Below are 20,652 nucleotides of genomic sequence, written 5' to 3'. Positions count from 1 at the left end.
ATGAATCCTATGCAGTAGATGCTTAACCTCAAATGTATTTCCCGCAAAAATAAGTTTATGATGGGCCTTCCAGAGAGTCCTTACAGACGCATGTTAGGGAAATTCCTCTTCTCCCTTTTGTTTTTGCTCATTCACCGATCTTAAAAAGTACCAGTGCAGGTTAACTCACGCTATGCTAAATTAAGGGATTGAACAATTTTGAAAGGAAGAAAAGCAATTTCCGTAGATTAGAATAAAATAAAGCCTACTCATAAAACCTCTCACCAAAAATAATCCTAAACAGAAACACTGTGGACAAACTATCTGAAACACTCTTTTTGATCACTCTATTTATCACTAGTCTATGTCATCATGTTTTTAAGACCCATTACATGTTAACTTGCTATACTGGTTTACACACATTTTTTTTTGCTCAACTAAAAAAAAAAAAGTCACACCTTCATGGACACCAAATGAAACTTCGCCAATACATAGATGCAGAAGTCCGCGTAGCATAAACTCGTAAGAAAATTTGTGCTCATCATCGTTGTGTCTAACGGCAACAACTGTGATTTATGCGTCGATCCTGATCGACCAAGTCCTAATGCCAAAATATGATAAATAACAAACATAAGTGGAGGAGTTCGGGTTCTATTGCAGATTATGTTGTTTGACATATCATTTTTAGCATTTTACCAGTTGACCTAGATATTATTGTTTAGGGTCTTTTTAACCGGTGCCCGGGGCACTGTTTAAGAAACTAAATATAGAAAGAAAAGACAAATTTGCATTGAAAAAAAAACACATTTTCAACTTTCCAAAGTTATAATACACAATTTCCGAAGTAATATTTGCTTTTATAATTCTTTAATTTTGTCATTCATCTATCTAATATGAAACACATGTTTGGTTACTAGAAAATAGGAAACACATGTTTTTCATCACGCTATGCATGGAATGCAATTTTGAAAATTCAAAGTATAACTTATTTTCCTATTCATACGACCACGACAAACCAATTTCCACATATTTAGGAAGGAAGTTAGTGGGAGGGTAGGGTTGCTCCCTATAAGTAACTACCAGTTCCTCTAGAAAAAGAAATATAAAGCAAACATAGAAGGAACATGGAAAGCAATAGGGGTAGAAGTCACCACCCAAATCCTCAACAGGTAAGTTTATTAACCTTTGAATTCATGATCTTATTACATGATGTCAAATTTCAATTGAAAACTCTATACCTTCAAATAAAATTATGTTTTGAAAGTTCTCTAATTTTCTAATGGATCCTATTTTTAAGACGTGTCATATTATTTTATGTGTGTTAAACCATGAGAACAATTGGTCCAATTAAAGGTCATAGCTATTCTCTGTGTAGTAGCTAATATATCGACACTCTATGAGCTACTATTTGGCTAGTCTTATAAAAGCATTTGGTTATGTTTTATGTAAATTATTTTGAATATCTCAATAGTATATTTTCATTTATTTATAGTTGATTAATTTTATATAAAATAAAAAACTATTTTATTGGGTATAAAACCCAAGCCTAGTGAAGATTTTAAACTAAGTAAATATTTAATTGTGAAGGTATAGATGTAGTGGAACTAAGACCAATACCATTGAATGATGAGTTTAAGAAGTGCTATTACAAAGGTAAGGGCATTATTCTACGTGTTTTTCTATGTAATTTATGTGTTATACATTGGTGTTGTGATAATTGACATTGTGATGATGTGTTACATGAATACTATTTTTTTTAAATAAAATGGGTTATTTTATTGGTGATTCACGGTTACCAAAGGCTAGCACACAATATAGGTAGATCCAAAACAAAATTCATTTCTTTTTCTTAGAGTGAATTATTTTGGGCTTATAATCGGTTATATAATTTGATTCTTAGTTTGGGATTTTATTGGGTATTGGAACCTTATGCTTGTTTAAATTTGATGTCTATTCTTTTAAATTGAAAATAATACTGTGTATAAATTAAATTACTTGTGAGAAAGCAGGACACAAAATACTTCCCCTACTTTAAATATGTGCTAAATGAAAAACTTCTGAACTTTTTTCTTATGCTAATGTGAAAAACCTTTTCCAACATTATATAGTCATGATCATAATCGTTTTCCTACAAATGTTATGTTTAGGTGATTCGGGCTGGGAGGCATCAGCTGGCAGCATGCCGAACAATGCTGCTGAAATATAAATCGGTTTATGTGATGATTGATCATTTGCAAAACCAACTCATAGGTAATTCATCATTAATTACGTTCCTACAAGTGAATTTGTATAATTAATTTTATATGAAAGAATTATAAACCTTTAAAAACTGGTTTTAGTCCTTATTTTTAGTATTGTATTAGTAAGATAACTGGAAAAAAAAATGCACTTTGTTTATCATATGTTAAGAGCATTTGTAAGTGAAATATTTTCCAAAAAAGTGCAATTTTATAAATTATTTCTTTCCATTTAAAATTGGCCTTGTACTGGCAATATATATTATTTTCCTGCTTGATTTTTTGTGTCTGTTGGTCTTGATGCTTTTGTGAAGACTTTGGGAGTTTCCACTTTTGTTTTGTTTGTTACATAAATTGGGTTGTAGGCTTGTTGTTGGTAAAAGTATTATTTCAATTTCGAGAGTCAACTATAGTTTGTTGGTATACGAAGAGGAGAGAAGACATAGAACTATAGTATGTCTTTATTTTGCTACTTTATTTGCTCTTCGGATTGTTTTTCTTCATTATTTTCATATGTGATTAATTTATGTTTTGGTGTATAGGTTTTGAAAGGAAACTTTCCTGATTTTGCGGGAGCATGGAATAAGCTACAGAAGAGTGTTAAAAAGTATTTTGATATTGATGTTGTATTTGAAGAGAAAGAGGAATCCAACAATGAAGGTAATTTCTATTTAAGATTGATTAATTGAAGTATTTAGGAAGAAATTTAGGGTTGTTCACCATAACATACTATGGACCTGCAATCGAACACTTATGGGTGGTTCACCATAATGTACTATGGACCTGCAATCGAACATTTATAGTCATCTTAAAAATATTAGACATAATAAAACTAACTACGAGGACCAAAATAGATAACGGCATAATACATAAGGGACCAATTTGAAACGTTTTTTTAGTTAAGGACCATTGTGAAGTAAAGAATTAAGTTAAAGGATCGGAAGATCAATTAAGCCAAAAAAATAAGTAATAAAAATAAAAATAAGATAATGATGTTGTTTGTAATCTCATGAACACAAACAACAATACGAAAACAAAATAACCAAAAGCATAATACCATCAAATAAATAATATAAATTGTCAACTGAAGATGTTCTTATTATTGAATAACGGTTGTGGCTATGCACGTAAGAACTTAGTCGGAATGCAATAAGTGGAACTATGGGCTAGCTTTTCATAAAAATAATGCTTTCACATTAAAAATGGACATGATAACATAAAAATCCTAACAGTTACATTGGAAGTCGGGGCAGATCCCAAAAATTATACTGACAACCACAAAAAACAAAACGCCTAGAACTATAACCTTGAACTTCAAACTTTTATCGTCGTACCACAACTGCAAAATAAAAAATACATGACTTAAAAACAACATTGAGTCATATATATTTTATTTTGTACTTGTGGTATGAAGATAAAACTATGAAGTCCGGGGTTATAGTTCTAGGGGTTGTATTTTGTGTGGTTGTTAGTATAATTTTCCAATATAACTGTTAGGTTTTTTGTATTATAGTGTCCTTATGTAATGTTAGAGCATTATTTTTATGAATAATGTCCATGGTTCCACTTATTGCATTCCTACTAAATTTCTGTGAGCATAGACACAATTGATATTGAATATTAAGAACATGTTCAATTAGCAATGCGTATTATTTAATGGATGGTATTATGTTTTTGGTTATTTTGTTTTCTAATTGCTGCCTGTGTTAAAGTGACTATGAACACCATCATTATCTTATTTTTTATTACTTATTTTTTCTGTCCATTTTTTTATATCTTTCATGACTGTAATGTCACAACAACACCTTCTCTGCTTCTTTATTCTCTAATCAGACGGTGTGTTTGTTTCCCAACTTAAGACTTTCAGGAAAAAAATACAAAGGTATACCAACTAATTCTTCATTTTATATCTTTCATTATAGGGATGTTTTGTAGTTTTGAAATCTGAACTTTTTTGTGTTATAATAGTTTAGGACCTTAAATTTTTTAAATTACCTTTAAGTGTTACTTTGCTTAAAGCAAGTTACATTTTAAATAGGATGTTAAAAAAGTTTTTGAACTTCAAAATCTTACCTTTATAAAATCTACGAAGAAGTATTAGTTAGTTTAAATCTCCAGGCCTTTTTACAACTCATTTTAGTGAAGTTTTTGAACAATATCAACTTTAAAAACCGAAATCTTTCAACTATGTAAAGTCATACTTAGTTTAAAGCTTCATTTATTTTTTAAGAGGAGTTTAAAGAGAAGAAAAAACTAATATGGAAGGTCAAATTTGACACAAGTTTAAATATTCATGAGATGTTTACATGTAGTATCTGCAATCAAGAAGTATATATAGTGAAAACAGCTTACGCTTGATAAAGCACCTTAAGCTCCCCCATTTTATTGAAAAAAGTTTACAAGAGGTTGAGACACTGTTAAATAAATTGACAGTCATGTTAATTTCGATATGGATTTCGACTTGCAGCCTTTTACCTTTTGTAATGGCAATGGCAATGACAATGAAATTTTTTAATTCATTTCCTCACTTCATATTTACATTTTATAGAATTTTGAATTGTGGGTGTTTCAATGGTGATCCAACTTATCCACGTTGGAGAGATAAATATAAACGTGTAAAAGATTTTCCATTTATTGTGGTAAGCAGAGCTACACAAAATCTTAAATAACAATCTAGGTCAAATGATTTTTATAGGCTGAAACTACTTATGTCTTTATAACATTTGTTTATTATTTTCAATGTATAGGAGAAATTGAATTTTGCAGGGGGTTTGAATTTTGTTGTATTCTCAGTTTCTCTTACCTTATATAGCATCATGTTTTCATTCATTCAATAAGATTATTGAATTTATGTAATATATGAGAAGTCATTAGTTTTTGAACTTGTTTTTATCTCTATAGATTTTTGAAATATACACACTTCATTGATGTGCAACCCACAAAGTGTAGATATTTATTGTCACTGCGATTTCTCTCGCTTAACATGTTAACCCTACGAGTTAAAGCTTTGGACACATATGGAATTGTCATCCATCTTTATGCCTGCATAGAGCCGACTCTGATGTGTCAGAATTGTGAAGATGGATACCGTCTCGTGACAGATGGCAACCAAATCAAGAAACAAAGTAGCCATAGCCTAGGCCATGATAAACAACAGCGCCGAAAAGGTTCCTCTCCTCCAATGATGCATTCTCAACTAAACAATGACGATGAAAGTTAGATAGATCCTTACAGTGGTTTGTTTGATGATGACAAAAGAAGATTAAAGAGCTACTAGAAGATATTTGCCATGTTTGGTCTTGAATAATTGTTTTCATTATTAATTATTTGAAATGAATGATGAACCTTGCTTATGTTTTGTTTTTATATATAAAAACTTTCAGTCTGAAGAGGCTTGATATTTGTTATAGTGATTATAACCTTGATTCTCCCACAAGTTGCTACACAACTTGTTGCACCTGATGATTCTGCTGCAGGTAATTATTTGGTTTCCTCATGGTCTCTCAGCTACAACCTTAATTTATCACATTCCTTCGAATGTTAGGAATGTATCCTCTATCATAATAAATGAAAAATTCAATTTATTTGTATCTTTAATATATAATATATGGAATCCTTACAAACATAACACATACTTCACATGATAATCTTCAAAATTTGACACGAGATCTTAACTCCTTCCTTGTTTCATTTTTTTAGATTGGTTTTGGTAGTGGAAGTGAGAAAAACCATGTTTATGTTTGATTTAGATAATGTATCGGAACAGTGTATATTCAAAAAAATTATTCACAAGTGTATATGGATATGCAATTGGAGTGGTCTGTCTTTTGTGCGGAATTGTGTACGGAAGATTTTTGCTAATCACAAAGTGTTATTATAAGCAAAAAATGGAAGAGAAAGAATGAAGAAGGTATTTCCTTGTAATTACAAGAGTTGTTATGTTTTACTAACTCCTTTTACCATGTTTCTCATGTTAATAGTCATGTAAGGTATATTTTCTTTTTACATTTGTCCTTCACCTAGACTAAGTTAAATGCCAAACCTGAAAATGCATAACAAAAATATACCATTTGATAGGCACTGTTCCTATTTTTCTGTGAATTTGGACTTGCAGCCTTATACCTCTGGAAATGGCAGTGACAATGTAAGTTTCGACTTCATTACCCCACTTCATATGAATTCCATCATTTTTTACTCATTATTTATGTTACAGCTACTTTTGAAATTTCAACTATATGCCATTATTGGGCATAGATATGATCTACACTTATTACGGGTGTTACTTTCGCTTTGTGCATTCTACTCCAGACAAATGACATTTTACGGATGACTTTATGGTAATATATTTATATAGGTTATGTTTGAAAATAGGTTATGTTTGAAAATAAAAAGTTATGGTATAAGAACTATTGATTCATTCATATATAATTTTGCATGCTTTTTATTGACTTGAATCTGATCATATGCTGCAACAGATCTTTTTTTTGAGTTGTAACAATCACACATAAGTGTAGCAGTCAAGTGATTCAACAATGGGGAAGAATGTGGGTCTGAGTTGTGAAGTGAATTGTTGCAAGTTGAATTTGAATAAACTTTGTTTTGACAGAAAGGCTCCACTAAACTTGGTGATAGTGTTAGTGTGTTTTTATGCAAAATAACTAGAAAAAGCCTAACTGCATGATCAACACTTCTTCCATGTAGACAACTGCTTGTCTCCCACGTTTCCAATGAGGAAATCGCTTCTCTTTGAAATTCGAAATCTTCTCGCCTCAACAGTAATTGCTTGGCTTCGACAGTCTTGCATTCCTGACTCACGTCTTGTCGGACTCTAGGGCGTTTAGACCCTTTCATGCTAAGTCCACATCTCGTCGAACTCCTCAAGTAGAAGGGAAATACTTCGATTCGTGCACACATAAAAGTCAACTAATGTTGACCACATTAAATGAGCCTGTTGAAATTACATGCTAACAGCAGGCGGGAGACTTTCTAAAATGATTTCACAACTGCAAACAAGTTAATTTGTTCTGACACTTGATTTAACAATGGTAGTGTAAACTGAACAAAAGAACAAGCTCCTTAGGATTTCTATGATATAAAATTGAAAATAAATCCGAAGTGTTTTACGCTATTTGATTTGACAGAGATTTGACACAGAAAAATAGCAGAGTCTTATTACTGCTTCTTCTTCAGGTCTTCATTCCTTTTATAGGAAGTGATTTGAGAGACGTTGGAGAATAGTGCCACCACAAATAGAATCGTTGAGAAGCTTTGATCAAGAATGCTGGCCCTTTGCCTGATATGGATAATTTCGTTGGAAAATCCTTTGTATTTCATTTGCTGAATGAAATATTATCCGTTGTATTCTTTTTGTTCTTGAGGATGCTAAGTATCAAGGTCCCATGGAAAGATAGAATTGATAATAATGCTCTCTAAGAGTCATCACAAAGAAACAATTGAATAAAAGATGATTAAAATGGTACATGAGTGTTCCTATATATAGAGATCATTAGTTAAGTAACTAACTCTAAGTAACTCTTAACAAAGCTTCTCAAACACTCTAACTAACTATAATGTAGTCTAACAAACTATAATATAATACATCTCTTAAGGTATCCCATTCTTTTTCACTTGCCAAATCTAAAGTGAAAGGAATGGGGTACATTTAAAATGTGTTGGATCTCATTATCTATAGAATTATATTATTCCCTAATATTTTGGTAATTTTGTAGACTTTACTGCTATCGATGTTCTTCCAACAGTCAGGCAAGTTTGAGAGAGTCCAGTTCCCGCGATGCATACAAATGTGTGTTATTCTCTTCATATTCGACACGAAAGGAAAGATGGAATAATAATATGTTGTCTTCATGTGGTGTATATGTTATTTATATCTCACGTGTTCAAGAAATATTGTACTTAGAAAGTCAAAACTAATCTAAGATGGGCTTAGAGTATCACAGATCCCAAAAGAAGGTTGAATCTCATGGTATTCACGAAAACAACGGGTGTAATTTACTGCTGTGGGAATTTCTCAAATGTGCCCTAATTGGGACCAAGGGGGTGTAGTAATTATAATCCAACTTTAGCCTTGAGACAAACTCGGATATCCCATAGTAAAAAAACTTGCTGATGAATTCTGAAAGTTTTTGTTTTTTGCGTCATGCAAAGTGGAGACCCAAGTGTGTTGAAAAGGATAAGTAGAGTTTGGGACACGATCATCAGAAAATCAAGGCAGGAACTCGATGGTAGAAATTGTGTTGCAAAACAACCTTACCAGCAATGGATTAAAAATCGAGTTTTTGAGATCAAATTGCCCTACCTTTTTACACCGTCAAGACAACCATAAATACTTGAACCTCCTCCTATTAAAAAACAAGAGGTAGAAGATCTTATTGCAGAATTGTTCATATCTGAATAAGAGAAAAAGGAATTACAGTAAAAATTAGAAAAAAGAATATCTCAAGAGATTAAGAACTTGCAGTATGAAAATAGAAGAAGACAAAAAAAGTGTGATAGAAGATGCTTTAACAGGTGGGAATGAAGTGATAACAATGCATAATCAATAGTGAGATGCAATTATAGATGAAGTTTACAAGTGGAAAGGTTATTAGGGATAGGTTATGACCCTAAAAAGGGTGTGTAAAATGAGCTTGAAGATTTTAAGAGGCAACTCAAAGAGGTAACAACTATAAGAAATATTCCAGAGAGCAAGATTAGATGGAGAAGGGCCGGGCAGACATATGTGAATTGAAGAATTATACTTAATACCTAGAGACAATGGAAGCGATGTACTTAATTTAATGTGTGATAGAGCGATATCAGATGCATAAAAGAGACCTGCACTTAGTGTTCAATGAGTTGGAGAAGGTGAATAATAGAGTTCCTAGAGTAATTTTGTGAGGGAAACTATAGAGAAGAAAGGGGTTAGAATTACTTATATTAGAGCTATCCAGGACTAATGCAACTTCGACTAGTGTGAGGATGCATGTTGAGGCTACCGACGATTTTCCCATAACAATAGGCTTGCATCAAGGGTCAACCCTAAGCCCTTACCTTTTTTACTTTAGTTTTAGATGTACTTACGAAACACATCCAAGAGTTAACATCAAGATGTAACTCTTCCAAACCAGTTCATTACTGACTACATTCTTGACATCCAGCCTAAAGATAGTCTTACCCCTCTACGATGTTATTTCTTTCCCTCTTTTAACTTGTCCCTAAAATGCTTAGGCTTTCTTATCCCCCTCCCTAAAATGCTTAGGCTTTCTTATCCCCCTCCACTCACTACTATGTTTTCCGGTATTTTGTTTCTCACTCTTCTATTTGGAATTAATGCACCAAGTTCTGTTCTTAATATGATCTTAATGTTGTGATTTTTAAGTTATTTTATTTTAAAAGTTAATAAAAATTTAGGCTATCCAAGAAATGAATTTTCTTTAACGTTTAATTTTTCCCAAAATTTACTGACCTTTGCCTTATTTTTCTCACCTGATAAACGGTTTTTATGCAAGTCACTCTTTCAAAAGCTGAATATTTCACGAAATATTAGAATATTAGCTGAATATTTCACGAAATATTAGAATATTAGAATAAGTCTTGCCCTATTTTTATGCTTTAAGTGACTCATTCAAAGGCTGAACTTTTCACGTGTATGCTAAACCCTAGCTCTCACTCGCTACTCTTTATAAGCACCTCTCTATACTATGCCCTCACTCGGATTAGGGTTTCTCCCATATCTCTTTTCGTTTTCATCTTTGTTCAAACTAATTTCTTAAAACTTTATTGAATTTGAAGGTGACATTGACGATTCTAATTTGGTCTCGTTCGTCGTAATTGGCCAATTTGACCTTGCCGACAAATCCAGTTATCCAAATATTTTATAATTTCATTTCAGTTTTGTTTTCTCCTTTTCTTTCTCATTGTTTCGTGTTTTCAGTTGGCCAATGATTATAAATTATTCAATAGACAAACATATGTCTGAATTAATTCATGTTGAAAAATCTGATATTCTCTATGAGGCCATTTTGTTCACTTTTATTTATTCTTTGATCTCAATATGCTTTTGATTTTTTTTTTTACTTATTGTACATTGGAGAGTCAAATGATGATTAATAGCATAGTTAAAATGATCAATTCGTGATTATTCAAATTTTAGTCTTTCGCTCCTATCTGATGACTCCATAATGTTCAAATTGTTGCATTGGTTATTTACATGTTGTGTTTGTCAAAGTTTTTTTCAATTGAATAATGGTAAATATTGATCGCATTTGGAATAGGACATATCAAATGTATTTGTAGTCTATTATCATTTGAATTGTTTGAATTGTATCGATGGAACTATTACATTTTTGTCAGCTTTAGTTTTATCAGCTTCTTGTGCCTATAAAAGTGATATAAGCAACACACTGAGTAGAGAAAAAAGATACACCCACGGCCACGACAAACAACAAAACCATTTCCTCTTCCAATTTCCCATTCTAGGTTACATCTCGTGTAATATCTTAGATAAATTTGAGTTGTTCCGATGTATCAGGATTATGTGATGATTAATTATTTTCCATGTTTCATTTTAGTTATTTCCAGAAGATGTTATTGGAACCATGTCGATGGCTATATTCTTCAACACTATTAAGGACAGTACTTGATCTCTCTCCCTCTCTCTTATTTTTGTTTTCAATGATTTTTTGCGAGCTCATTGATAAAAGAAACACAATGATTTGAACTTATTGACGGATGCAGTGCCAATTGTTGAATCAAAAAGGATTTTCTTCATTTAATTTTAAACTACAAAAAAAAAAGGTGAAATAACATTTGATACATTTGATGGCAGGTTGCACTAATAGAAAAGTTTGCCAAGCTTCTCAAAATTGTATGTAATGCTTGTCCTTATATATATCTTCTGGTATTTTCTCTCGTCTTGACTTTATCTCGTTGCATTGTATGGCATAGAAAACCTATAGATTATAATTTTGTATAGATTGGTGTTTACAATCATTCATAGGCAGAAAGTATCAAATGATCAAGGTTCCTTGAATTTTATTTTTTGCTATTTATATTTTGCTTAATTCAGTCAAAATTTTCTCACAAAGGGAAGTCGATTCTTGCATTGTTCATAGACCATACATACGGATAGCTCAAGATTGTTCATAGACCATACATACGGATAGCTCAAGATTTAGAATAAAATAGTCCATACAACATTTAGTCGTTACAAAAAAAAGTGGTTTATAAAATGAATTTCTAGTTATTGTCGCTGTGTTTATATAGTCTTTCTAATACTTGATGCATTTTGAATTGATGACTAAAGTCCTCAACTTGTAAAATCTCACAAGTGAATAGAGGATTTAGGAAACATTTGGTCTTGACTTTATCTCGTCCTCTCCAACATACGAAATAATCCTGTCCTCTACAACATACAGAAATCTCTCCATTCTATCTCGCCCTTAATCTGATCATCTGGTATTTTCTCTCATCTTTATTTTATCACGTCCTCCAAAATTATATCGCCATCCATAATTATCTACTTTTCCAAAATCATATCCCCTTAATTCGGTGATAATGTTATTATTGCTTTGAAGTTGGCCTTCGATATCAAGGACATTAAAGTCGAGGATGGCGAATGCAGTTTTAAGAAGATTTATGCCACATGAAGGTTCAAGAAAATATTGACTCCATTATCCACCTTCGATATATGGGTTAATCGAGTCAATGTTGTCTGGAGCTTTCATGTTTGCATAAATCATCATAAAACCGCTTTCACCATCCTCTGCTTTGATGTCCCATATATCGATCGATAATTTCCGACAATAATAGCCATGTGAGTTTATACCCCAGAAAATCCAACCCGTTGGAGTTGGCGAGGCCGCTATGAATACAATTGAGAGGGTAAAGTTTGTTAGGTTTAAAGAGTAGTGGAGTGAGGAGTTTAAAGTTGTAAGGTCAATGCAGTTTTGATAGACCTCCCCGATCATATTTAATCATCAGAAGTATTAGTCCGTGTTTCATTTCACGTTTAGAGGAGTTGAACTCGATTATGTAGGTGTAGAATTAATTTTGAGATGCTTTAATTTTCTTGAGTATAATTGATTTTACCGATAAAATGGACTTTGTCTTGAAGCTAGAATTTAGAGTTTTTATCTCTAACATCGATTCTTGACCTTGAATTTTTTGTTTAAATGTATCTAAATATAATTCATGTTACAATAAACTTTCTTTCGTATGAAGTCAAATTTACACAATCAATTCATTCAAAATCCACTATGTCACCGCAGAACTAAATACAAACTTAGATTTTCATAAGTTTTTGTATTGTATTAATTAAGCATATGGTTCATTATACTTTCCACAATTTAGTTGTTTCAGAGAGTAATTGTTTTCCCGTCCTTTTATATTCATCAATATCAGTATTTTCTTGTATTGACTCTCTCTCATCCTCTCCAAATCAAGAAATCTCTGCATTCTGTCACGTCCTTCATGTGGTCATCCAATATTTTCTCTCGTCTTGATTTTATCCCGTCCTCGTAAGCTATATCGTCATTCATAATTCTCCATTTTTCCAAAGGATTATCCTCTTATATTGGTAATATTATTATTGTTTCTTTGAAGTCGACATTTGATATCTGGGATGTGATAGTCTAAGAATTGGTAGGCAGATGTATGAATATTTATGTTGGAATGAAGGTTCCAGAGAACATTGACTCCATATATTGGTTAATGGAGTTGATGTTATCGGGAATCTTCATAGTAGCATAAATCATCATAAAACGACCTTCACCTTCCTTTGCGCTTACATTCCTTATGTCGAAAGACAACTTTTCAGGAAGAATAACATTGTGAGATATAAGATCAAACCTTTTTCTAACCATAATTATGTTCTTTTTAAACCTTGCGATGACCTAGGCCATGAACATTTCTTAGCCGGTTCGGTTTGACTCCAGAAAATCAATCCGCATTGACTAGCCAAGCTAGCCTCCCCGCCATGAGTTGTTCTTAATTATTTTAATTTTTATTGGAAGGCATATGAATTGTATTTTGAACATGTTGTTAATTATTATGCATCTTGGTGGTTTGTCAAACTAAGCACATATTTGATTTATTGATCTCTGTGGTGATACACGAGAAATAATCTATGAAAAAATTTAGAGAATTATGTATGACGATATATTTTCATGCTTTGTATAATTTTTCCCGTCTGGTTTCATGTTTGTGAGGTTTCAATCTTGGTGATTGTTCTTTATTAATTTTAATGCAAGACATAAAAACTGAATCATGAACTTTTTTTTTTCAGCCTGGTTTTGTAATAACCTCCTTCATAGCATAGAACCTCAAGTTTTTCTCTGTTGCTCATTATATAGTAAATCATCTTTCTTTAAATCTTTATTGATTTTAAGAACAAATAGTCCATGATTTTGTTATTTTTTCAGCTGAGGTCAACATATTCTTGATTCAAAAGTTGTTTTTATAATTTTTGGAATATTATTCATCAATCGATAATCTGGTGACTGATCTATCCATCTTGCAGTGAGTTTTGAAGTCTTCATTATCTACAACATTTTTATACACCGGACAAGAACAACGGCTCGAGATAGATAGAAAAGAAATCAAATTTATTCAATGATCCATTATTATTTTAATGTTCGGGCTTCAATTGTAAGTCATACGAATTGAATTTTGATCATGTTCTCCTGCAGCATGATTTATCACTCTAATAACCCGCTTCATAGCATGGAGCCTGCATTTTGATTTGGTGATCTATTTAATTCTTTTCATTTTACAAATTTCTTTTATCGATATATATATATATATATATATATATATATATATATATATACCCTGTTTTAAGGTGTTTCCAATTGAGTATTAGACAATGGTAATGTTTTGTGAAACTTAATACATGATTATCACCATTGTGAATTGTAACGTGCCTTGAAAATAATACTATAGTATCAAGCATACATGTTTATTTCAGAACTCTTCATTTCATGGTGAACTGGATTGTAGATATCAAGAATTTCATAGATCTCTCTACTTTTCTTTTATGGATCGTTTTTTTAAGAATTATATGTTTATTTTCAAACTATTGGTTTTACATCTTCATAATTAGATAATCATATGTTTATTTTCAAACTATTGGTTTTACATCTTCATAATTAGATAATCGAGATATGCATTTAACCATTTTTCACGATTGAAGATCTGAATCCTCTATATAACAAGATTAGTTGATAGAGATTCTACATCTCAAAGTATGAGTAATTATTACTTGTGTTTGTCAATTGGAATCCTTAAGATTGAGATCCACCTTTTGTGATGCAATATTCATCAATATTATAACAAAGAAGAAACTTTGTTTCTGGTTTGAAGAACAAGTCTTAACCTCAATGGTGGTGAAGATTTGTAAACAATGCTAACGGTGGGAGACATAATTGTTAATTAATTAGAGCTTTTAATCTCAGTCTTTAAATCTTGATCTAAAGGTTGAAAATTCATTCTCACATAAAAATATCATTCTCATATGATATGTCCTATATATACATATTAAATTTGAAGCTATTGACGAAATAATCACATTACTGTAGTGGGCTGGACATGTTTTGAGATAATAATAGCTGGGTCCCATGCTATAAGGCTCTACTTTTAGTGATTTTGAATGATTTAACTTTAAATAAAACACTACTAATGTACTTTGGAAAAGTTAAAGAGTAAACTATATTAAATAATATTATAGCAAATAAAATGAAAAGTTGTGTCTTTGGGTGCATAGAAGAGAGAGACTTGGTGCAATGAAGGTGCAAGGCCTATACCTTGAGGGGCTTCATATAGAAAAACATAGGGTAATTAGGGTGAAATAAAAAAAACTGAGGGGGTTAAGCTGCACCCCCTGGACAATAGGTGGCTCCGCTCCTGCCCAACCATCCTCACAAATACACATAGAATCAATACACACCAAAGGACAAATAGTCCGATACCCCATACAATCTTTGTCGGTAGTACATCCATTAAATGCTGTAATGAAAAAGAGAATAAACAAATGTTGTTAAAATGAGAAAAAGGATTTCACATAAAAATCGAAGTAAACAAGAATGTTTGAAGGGCAAAGAATTCTTACCATCAACGTTCTTTGCAGCAAGAAATAGGAAAAGAAAGAAATTTATGTATGTTAGCATAGTTGAAACAAATTTCTGAACTGCACCCATGTTTTCCACCCTTTTTTTTTTGTAACAAAGACAACAAGATTTGATCATTTTATAAGGTGTAAAGCTACCGATCTCCTAAAATAATTAAAAAATTCGTACTTATAACATGTGAAAAATATCTTCCAAAAAAAAGAATCATATTATTAAATGTCTCTTAAGTATCATTAAAAAAAAATGTCTCCTAAGTAAATCATAGGAATTCATAATTTTTAACCAATTTAAATATTTTTTAACCTTTCATAATAGGAATGGGAATTCATAATTTTTAACCAACTTAAATATTACTTAACCTTTCATGATAGGAAAGGGAAAAATGTTCTTGAACCATGGAAAATTTATCTGTATGAATAATGCACGAACGAGTGAAAACGTATTTATGCACAAGTTCCAAAAGTAGAGTATGATCACTTTTTGTTCTAGAACATATAAAAGCCCAATAAGATAAGGACCATTAAGCCAGACCCAAGACATTCATGGCAAATGTGTTGAAGGAGCATGGGAAGTTGATGGTCAGATTAGGTAAGTGTACCAAATCGTTTACCAAGTAATAAAGTGATAAGTGTGTATCGTAATCACAGGGATTATCGTTTCGTCCAAACAACTTTGGTTACTTATTTTAAGTTTGATGATAAAAAAAAGAGATAAGGGTTAAGAGATTCGCAATTTTTATTTGTTTGCAACAGAGCAATTGACCTGTTTTTGGTTGTAGAAATATAACAGTGGTTAGAGGATTATTCGAATCCCGCCGATTTATTATTTGGATATTAAATTAACATACATGTCGCATCTAGTTATTCTAAGTGAAGTATCTATGTGATGAAGCTGTGGGATTTTTCTACTCTAATCGGTCGTCAAGTTGCACCTGCTGATTGCAAAGTCGTCATTACATGCAGGGTCTCACTCTCCTAGTTGATTAAAGGTTATCCCTCTGATGGCTAACTGCACCTGTGTTAGCTTGTATTTTCGACAGGCTACAATAAATGCAGTTGTTAGCCTATAATTTCGACAGGCTCATTTAATATGTTCAACATTTGTTTGACCTTTAACTTTGCAGGAATCGAAGGCTTTTTCATTTCCATTGGAGGATTTCAACAAGACATCAAGCCTACCGCGCATAGTCAGAGTCTCGACAAAACAAGGCTGAATGAATGATTGCGTCGAAGCCAAGCATTTAAGACGGGAAAGCTAGATTTCAAGCTTAAAGACAGTTTCCTTGGTGGGAACCTGGGGACAAGCGGTTGTCCAAGATGGAGGGAGTACTGATCATGGGGTTAATGATTCGCAGTTAGGTCTTTAGTATAAATAAGTGTTTCCAAGTCGGAAAATGGGTCGCAAATCATTTATAGAATTCTACAACACTCAAACTATTGGCGTCTAAGGAAACCAATTATACATAATGTATGTAAATTGATTTGTAGACCACCTTTATTTTTAATGCAATGCATTTTACCTTTTCCTTTGAGTTTACGTGCGTAAACTTTTTACCTTTTCCTTGTTTTATTTAACTTTATATTTCTTTGGCTTGCAATCTCAAACCTGTCGAGAGACAGTGCCCTTTTGATTCTAAACCCGTCCTACTCTCTAAGCAACCTGAGTGCATCTCGTGGCCCTTTTTTCAAACTCTTTCTTCGATAAAAAACCTTTGCACAACGTGTCCTGAGATTTCTAGTTCGATCTAGCTTTTAATAACTTGTGAAAAATAACTTCCAAAAAAAAGAATCATATTATTAAATGTCTCTTAAGTATCATTAAAAAAAAATGTCTCCTAAGTAACTCATAGGAATTCATAATTTTTAACCAATTTAAATATTTTTTAACCTTTCATAATAGGAAAGGGAATTCATAATTTTTAACCAACTTAAATATTACTTAACCTTTCATGATAGGAAAGGGAAAAATGTTCTTGAACCATGGAAAATTTATATGTATGAATAATGCACGAACGAGTGAAAACGTATTTATGCACAAGTTCAAAAAGTAGAGTATGATCATTTTTTGTTCTAGAACATATAAAAGCCCAATAAGATAAGGACCATTGAGCCAGACCCAAGACATTCATGGCAAATGTGTTGAAGGAGCATGGGAAGTTGATGGTCAGATTAGGTAAGTGTACCAAATAGTTTACCAAGTAATAAGGTGATAACTGAGTATCGTATCCACAGGGATTGTCGTTTCGTCCAAACAACTTCGGTTACTTATTTTAAGTTTGACGATAAAAAAAACAGATAAGGGTTAGGAGATTTGCAATTTTTATCTGGTTGCAACAGAGCAAGTGACCTGTTTTTGGTTGCAGAAATATAACAGTGGTTAGAGGATTATTCGAATCCCACCGATTTATTATTTGGATATTAAATTAACATACATGTCGCATCTAGTTATTCTAAGTGAAGTATCTATGTGATGAAGCTATGGGATGTTTCTACCCTAATCGGTCGTCAAGTTGCACCTGCTGATTGCAAAGTCGTCATTACGTGCAGGGTCTCACTCTCCTAGTTGATTAAAGGTTATCCCTCTGATGGCTAACTGCACCTGTGTTAGCTTGTATTTTCGACAGGCTACAATAAATGCAGTTGTTAGCCTATAATTTCGACAGGCTCATTTAATATGTTCAACATTTGTTTGACCTTTAACTTTGCAGGAATCGAAGGCTTTTTCATTTCAATTGGAGGATTTCAACAAGACATCAAGCCTACCGCGCATAGTCAGTCTCGACAAAACAAGGCTGAAAAAATGATTGCGTCAAAGCCAAGCATTTAAGACGGGAAAGCACGATTTCAAGCTTAAAGACAGTTTCCTTGGTGGGAACCTGGGGACAAGCGGTTGTCCAAGATGGATGAAGTACTGGTCATGGGGTTAATGATTCGCAAAAGGCACAACTTTGATTTCATCAAGTCAAAGCTACCAAACGCCAGGCGGGTGCACAAGACTCCCCAGTCATTAAGTCACTTCGTCAAAATAATGACTGCGGGGGGGTAGCCCGTCCCGCTACACTCAACTTAAAGAACTTTGCGATCCAAGAGCAGACAAGTTTGAAAGTTGAACAACTAAGAGCATACGAATTATTGCAATCTGTCAAAAACACAAGGCAGATAGATAATCCGCTCTCGACAGCAGCTAAGAGCGTACGAATTGTTACAATCTGTCAAACATACAAGATAGATAGATAATTCGCTCTCAACAAGTACTTCAAACAGCAGTAAAGCCTCACACTACGAGCATGCAAAATTCAAAACATCATACCAGAAAATAAATCATGCATTTTGGAAACAAATGTTTAAAGGGAAAATAAACATACGAGCCACAAAGGACCGTATAATGTCAAAGGCACGAAGGCCAGTCAAGCAAAAGCAAAATATATTACAGGGCAACACAAAGCCCGGGCTTTTCAGACATGCCCCTCGTCGTCTTGGTCAACAATTTCACCATTCCGCACATACTTCAGAAAGCTAAGCCCGTCCTCACAGAGCTGTACGCCAGGGTTCACTACCTTGAGTTTCTCGATAGCGTTGTCAAAACCATGACGAGCAGCACCAACAAGGTTCCTCTCCAGTTCTTCAAGTCTGTACACCAAGGCAGGATGGCCCAGCACCGCCGTGTCCTCGGTCTCGTCCTCACCAGGCTGGGTTGCATCACGAAGAGCATCTTCCAGAGCCCTCTTCTCTGCAGCAAACTTGGCACGGACCTCGGTCAGTTCACGACGGCAGCGAGACCCCACTTCGGCTTTCTCCTCCAGAAAGGCTATTAACTTGCCATTCTCAGAAGCGCTCGCTTTCAGTGCGGCCACTTCCGCCTCAAGCTCAGCTATTCTCTTGGTCGTCGCCCCCCATTCGCGAGCAAGAGCATCTGCTCGAACAACTTCCTCCATGGATGAGTTGTTGAGAAAGACGGCGACCTCCAAGGCCCTCATAGCACCTACGACCCCCTCGGTCACATCACAAGTCTTGCCAGCGGTCCCCAAATCACGAATGGCTTTCAATTCAGAGTCACCAAGGTACAAGGAAGCCTGAGGACCAAAGCGATCCGACTGAGACCACACCTTCGGCAACTGGAACATACCTTCACCAGCAGGAGGAACACCCCGTGAAGGAGCAGCATCCTGAACCTGAACCTGCTTACGCTTGGCAAGGGCAGCAGTCCTTCTCCTCTTCAAGGGGGCTTCCTCCTCCTCCACTGGATCATCTGTCAAACGAGCAGGGAACCTCGCATCCGCCGTCCTCTCCCGCTGCTCATCTCTCTTTCTGCTGCCACTACCTTGCCCGGTTACTTTCTGGTTAGCCTTGTTCACTAGGGAACGGATATGGGACATCTTTCCTGCACGTGAAAAACAAGGACGAATCGTTAGTCAGAAAACTCAAGGAGACAAGCAGTAAAGAAAACACAACAGCACTAGCATACCTAGAAGAGCTAGAGGATCCTTGGAAAACACCAAAGAACGGGTATCAATCAATCGGGGTTTGGTAACAGGATTTCCTCGCAAATCCATCACCGTATCGCCGCCATCATCGACCACCACCGATTGAGAAAAAAAGTTTACAAACCTCACTAGTTTGGCGAAACTATCTTTGCCCGGCTCGGTCAACTTGTCATGGCTAATCCTATACATGGTGAGCTCATGCTTCAGATGGTCGCGACTCTAGTTAAAACGAATCTGAAGGACACACACGGGCACGACACCACCCTCCCCGCTGGGTCGGTCAACAATCTTCAAGACACTTTGAAGTGCTGCTTCTGTCTGAGGCCTCACCAGGAAGAACCTCTCGCAAAAATCGGCAACACCAGCACTGAAAACATCAAAGAGAGAGGTACGCTGATGAAACGACACCCAGCCGCAGCCGCCATCTTTGTCCAAATTTCGCCGGACAGCGAAGATAGCAAAGAAGAGGTCTTTTGAGACGGGAAGTCGGAGGAAACGACATACCGACTCAAAAGCCGACATATAGACGAAGCAGTCGGGTCTCAACTGGGAAGGACACACCTCCAGCCACTCTAGAACGCTGACCTGGAAAGGGGAAAAGGGAAGCCTAAAACCCACTTCCTTAAAAGTTGATTCATACATGGGAAAACGATCTCTGGGGAAGCGCGAGCACACTCGGTCCGCTACTTTAGGTAAGAGGATCTCCCAATCTTCTTTCCTCCCTATTGGACAGCGCGGTGCTACCCCAACGCCGTCCGTTGCGAACTGGGACGCCGCTCCTAAGATCATCCCGCTTATCCAGGAATCAACGGACATTGCTCTTCTATCC

At 34.4% G+C, this 20,652-nt stretch overlaps 1 protein-coding gene, 1 long non-coding RNA gene and 1 other non-coding gene across 4 annotated transcripts; 2 read left to right on the top strand and 1 right to left on the bottom strand.

Moving 5' to 3' along the window:
* The first annotated feature begins 1,083 nt into the window (after nt 1-1,083).
* On the top strand, nt 1,084-3,482 carry LOC146914719 (uncharacterized). The gene is made up of 3 exons (XR_015014372.1): nt 1,084-1,148; nt 2,127-2,229; nt 2,759-3,482. It is a non-coding gene; the product is annotated as an uncharacterized LOC146914719 (long non-coding RNA).
* A 6,823-nt stretch (nt 3,483-10,305) lies between these two features.
* On the top strand, nt 10,306-10,394 carry LOC146914718 (small nucleolar RNA snR60/Z15/Z230/Z193/J17). The gene has a single exon (XR_015016915.1). It is a non-coding gene; the product is annotated as a small nucleolar RNA snR60/Z15/Z230/Z193/J17 (small nucleolar RNA).
* Nucleotides 10,395-14,894: 4,500 nt separating this feature from the next.
* Nucleotides 14,895-19,722, bottom strand: LOC146914717 (uncharacterized). Of its 2 annotated transcripts, XM_085717482.1 has the most exons (3): nt 16,860-19,722; nt 15,322-15,484; nt 14,895-15,218 (listed from the first exon to the last, which is right to left on the bottom strand). In XM_085717482.1, exon 1 carries the CDS (start codon nt 19,713-19,715, stop codon nt 18,795-18,797), a length of 921 nt encoding a protein of 306 aa, XP_085573608.1. In that variant the 5' UTR covers nt 19,716-19,722; the 3' UTR covers nt 14,895-15,218; nt 15,322-15,484; nt 16,860-18,794. The 2 variants fall into 2 exon arrangements, with proteins under 2 accessions (XP_085573608.1, XP_085573607.1); XM_085717481.1 differs by having other exon boundaries at nt 15,322-19,722.
* Between the last annotated feature and the right edge of the window lie 930 nt (nt 19,723-20,652).

This window comes from Medicago sativa, chromosome 6 (assembly GCF_051527215.1).
Source record: "Medicago sativa cultivar Bolivia chromosome 6, Bolivia_mono, whole genome shotgun sequence".
In the NCBI taxonomy this organism is placed as follows: domain Eukaryota; kingdom Viridiplantae; phylum Streptophyta; class Magnoliopsida; order Fabales; family Fabaceae; genus Medicago; species Medicago sativa.
Note: the sequence above shows the minus strand (reverse complement) of the source record. Positions and strands in the feature narration are given on the sequence as shown.

Excerpts from the sequence above, each read along its gene's own strand:
- LOC146914717 (XM_085717481.1), bottom strand. The coding sequence starts at position 19,715 with ATGTCCCATATCCGTTCCCTAGTGAACAAGGCTAACCAGAAAGTAACC.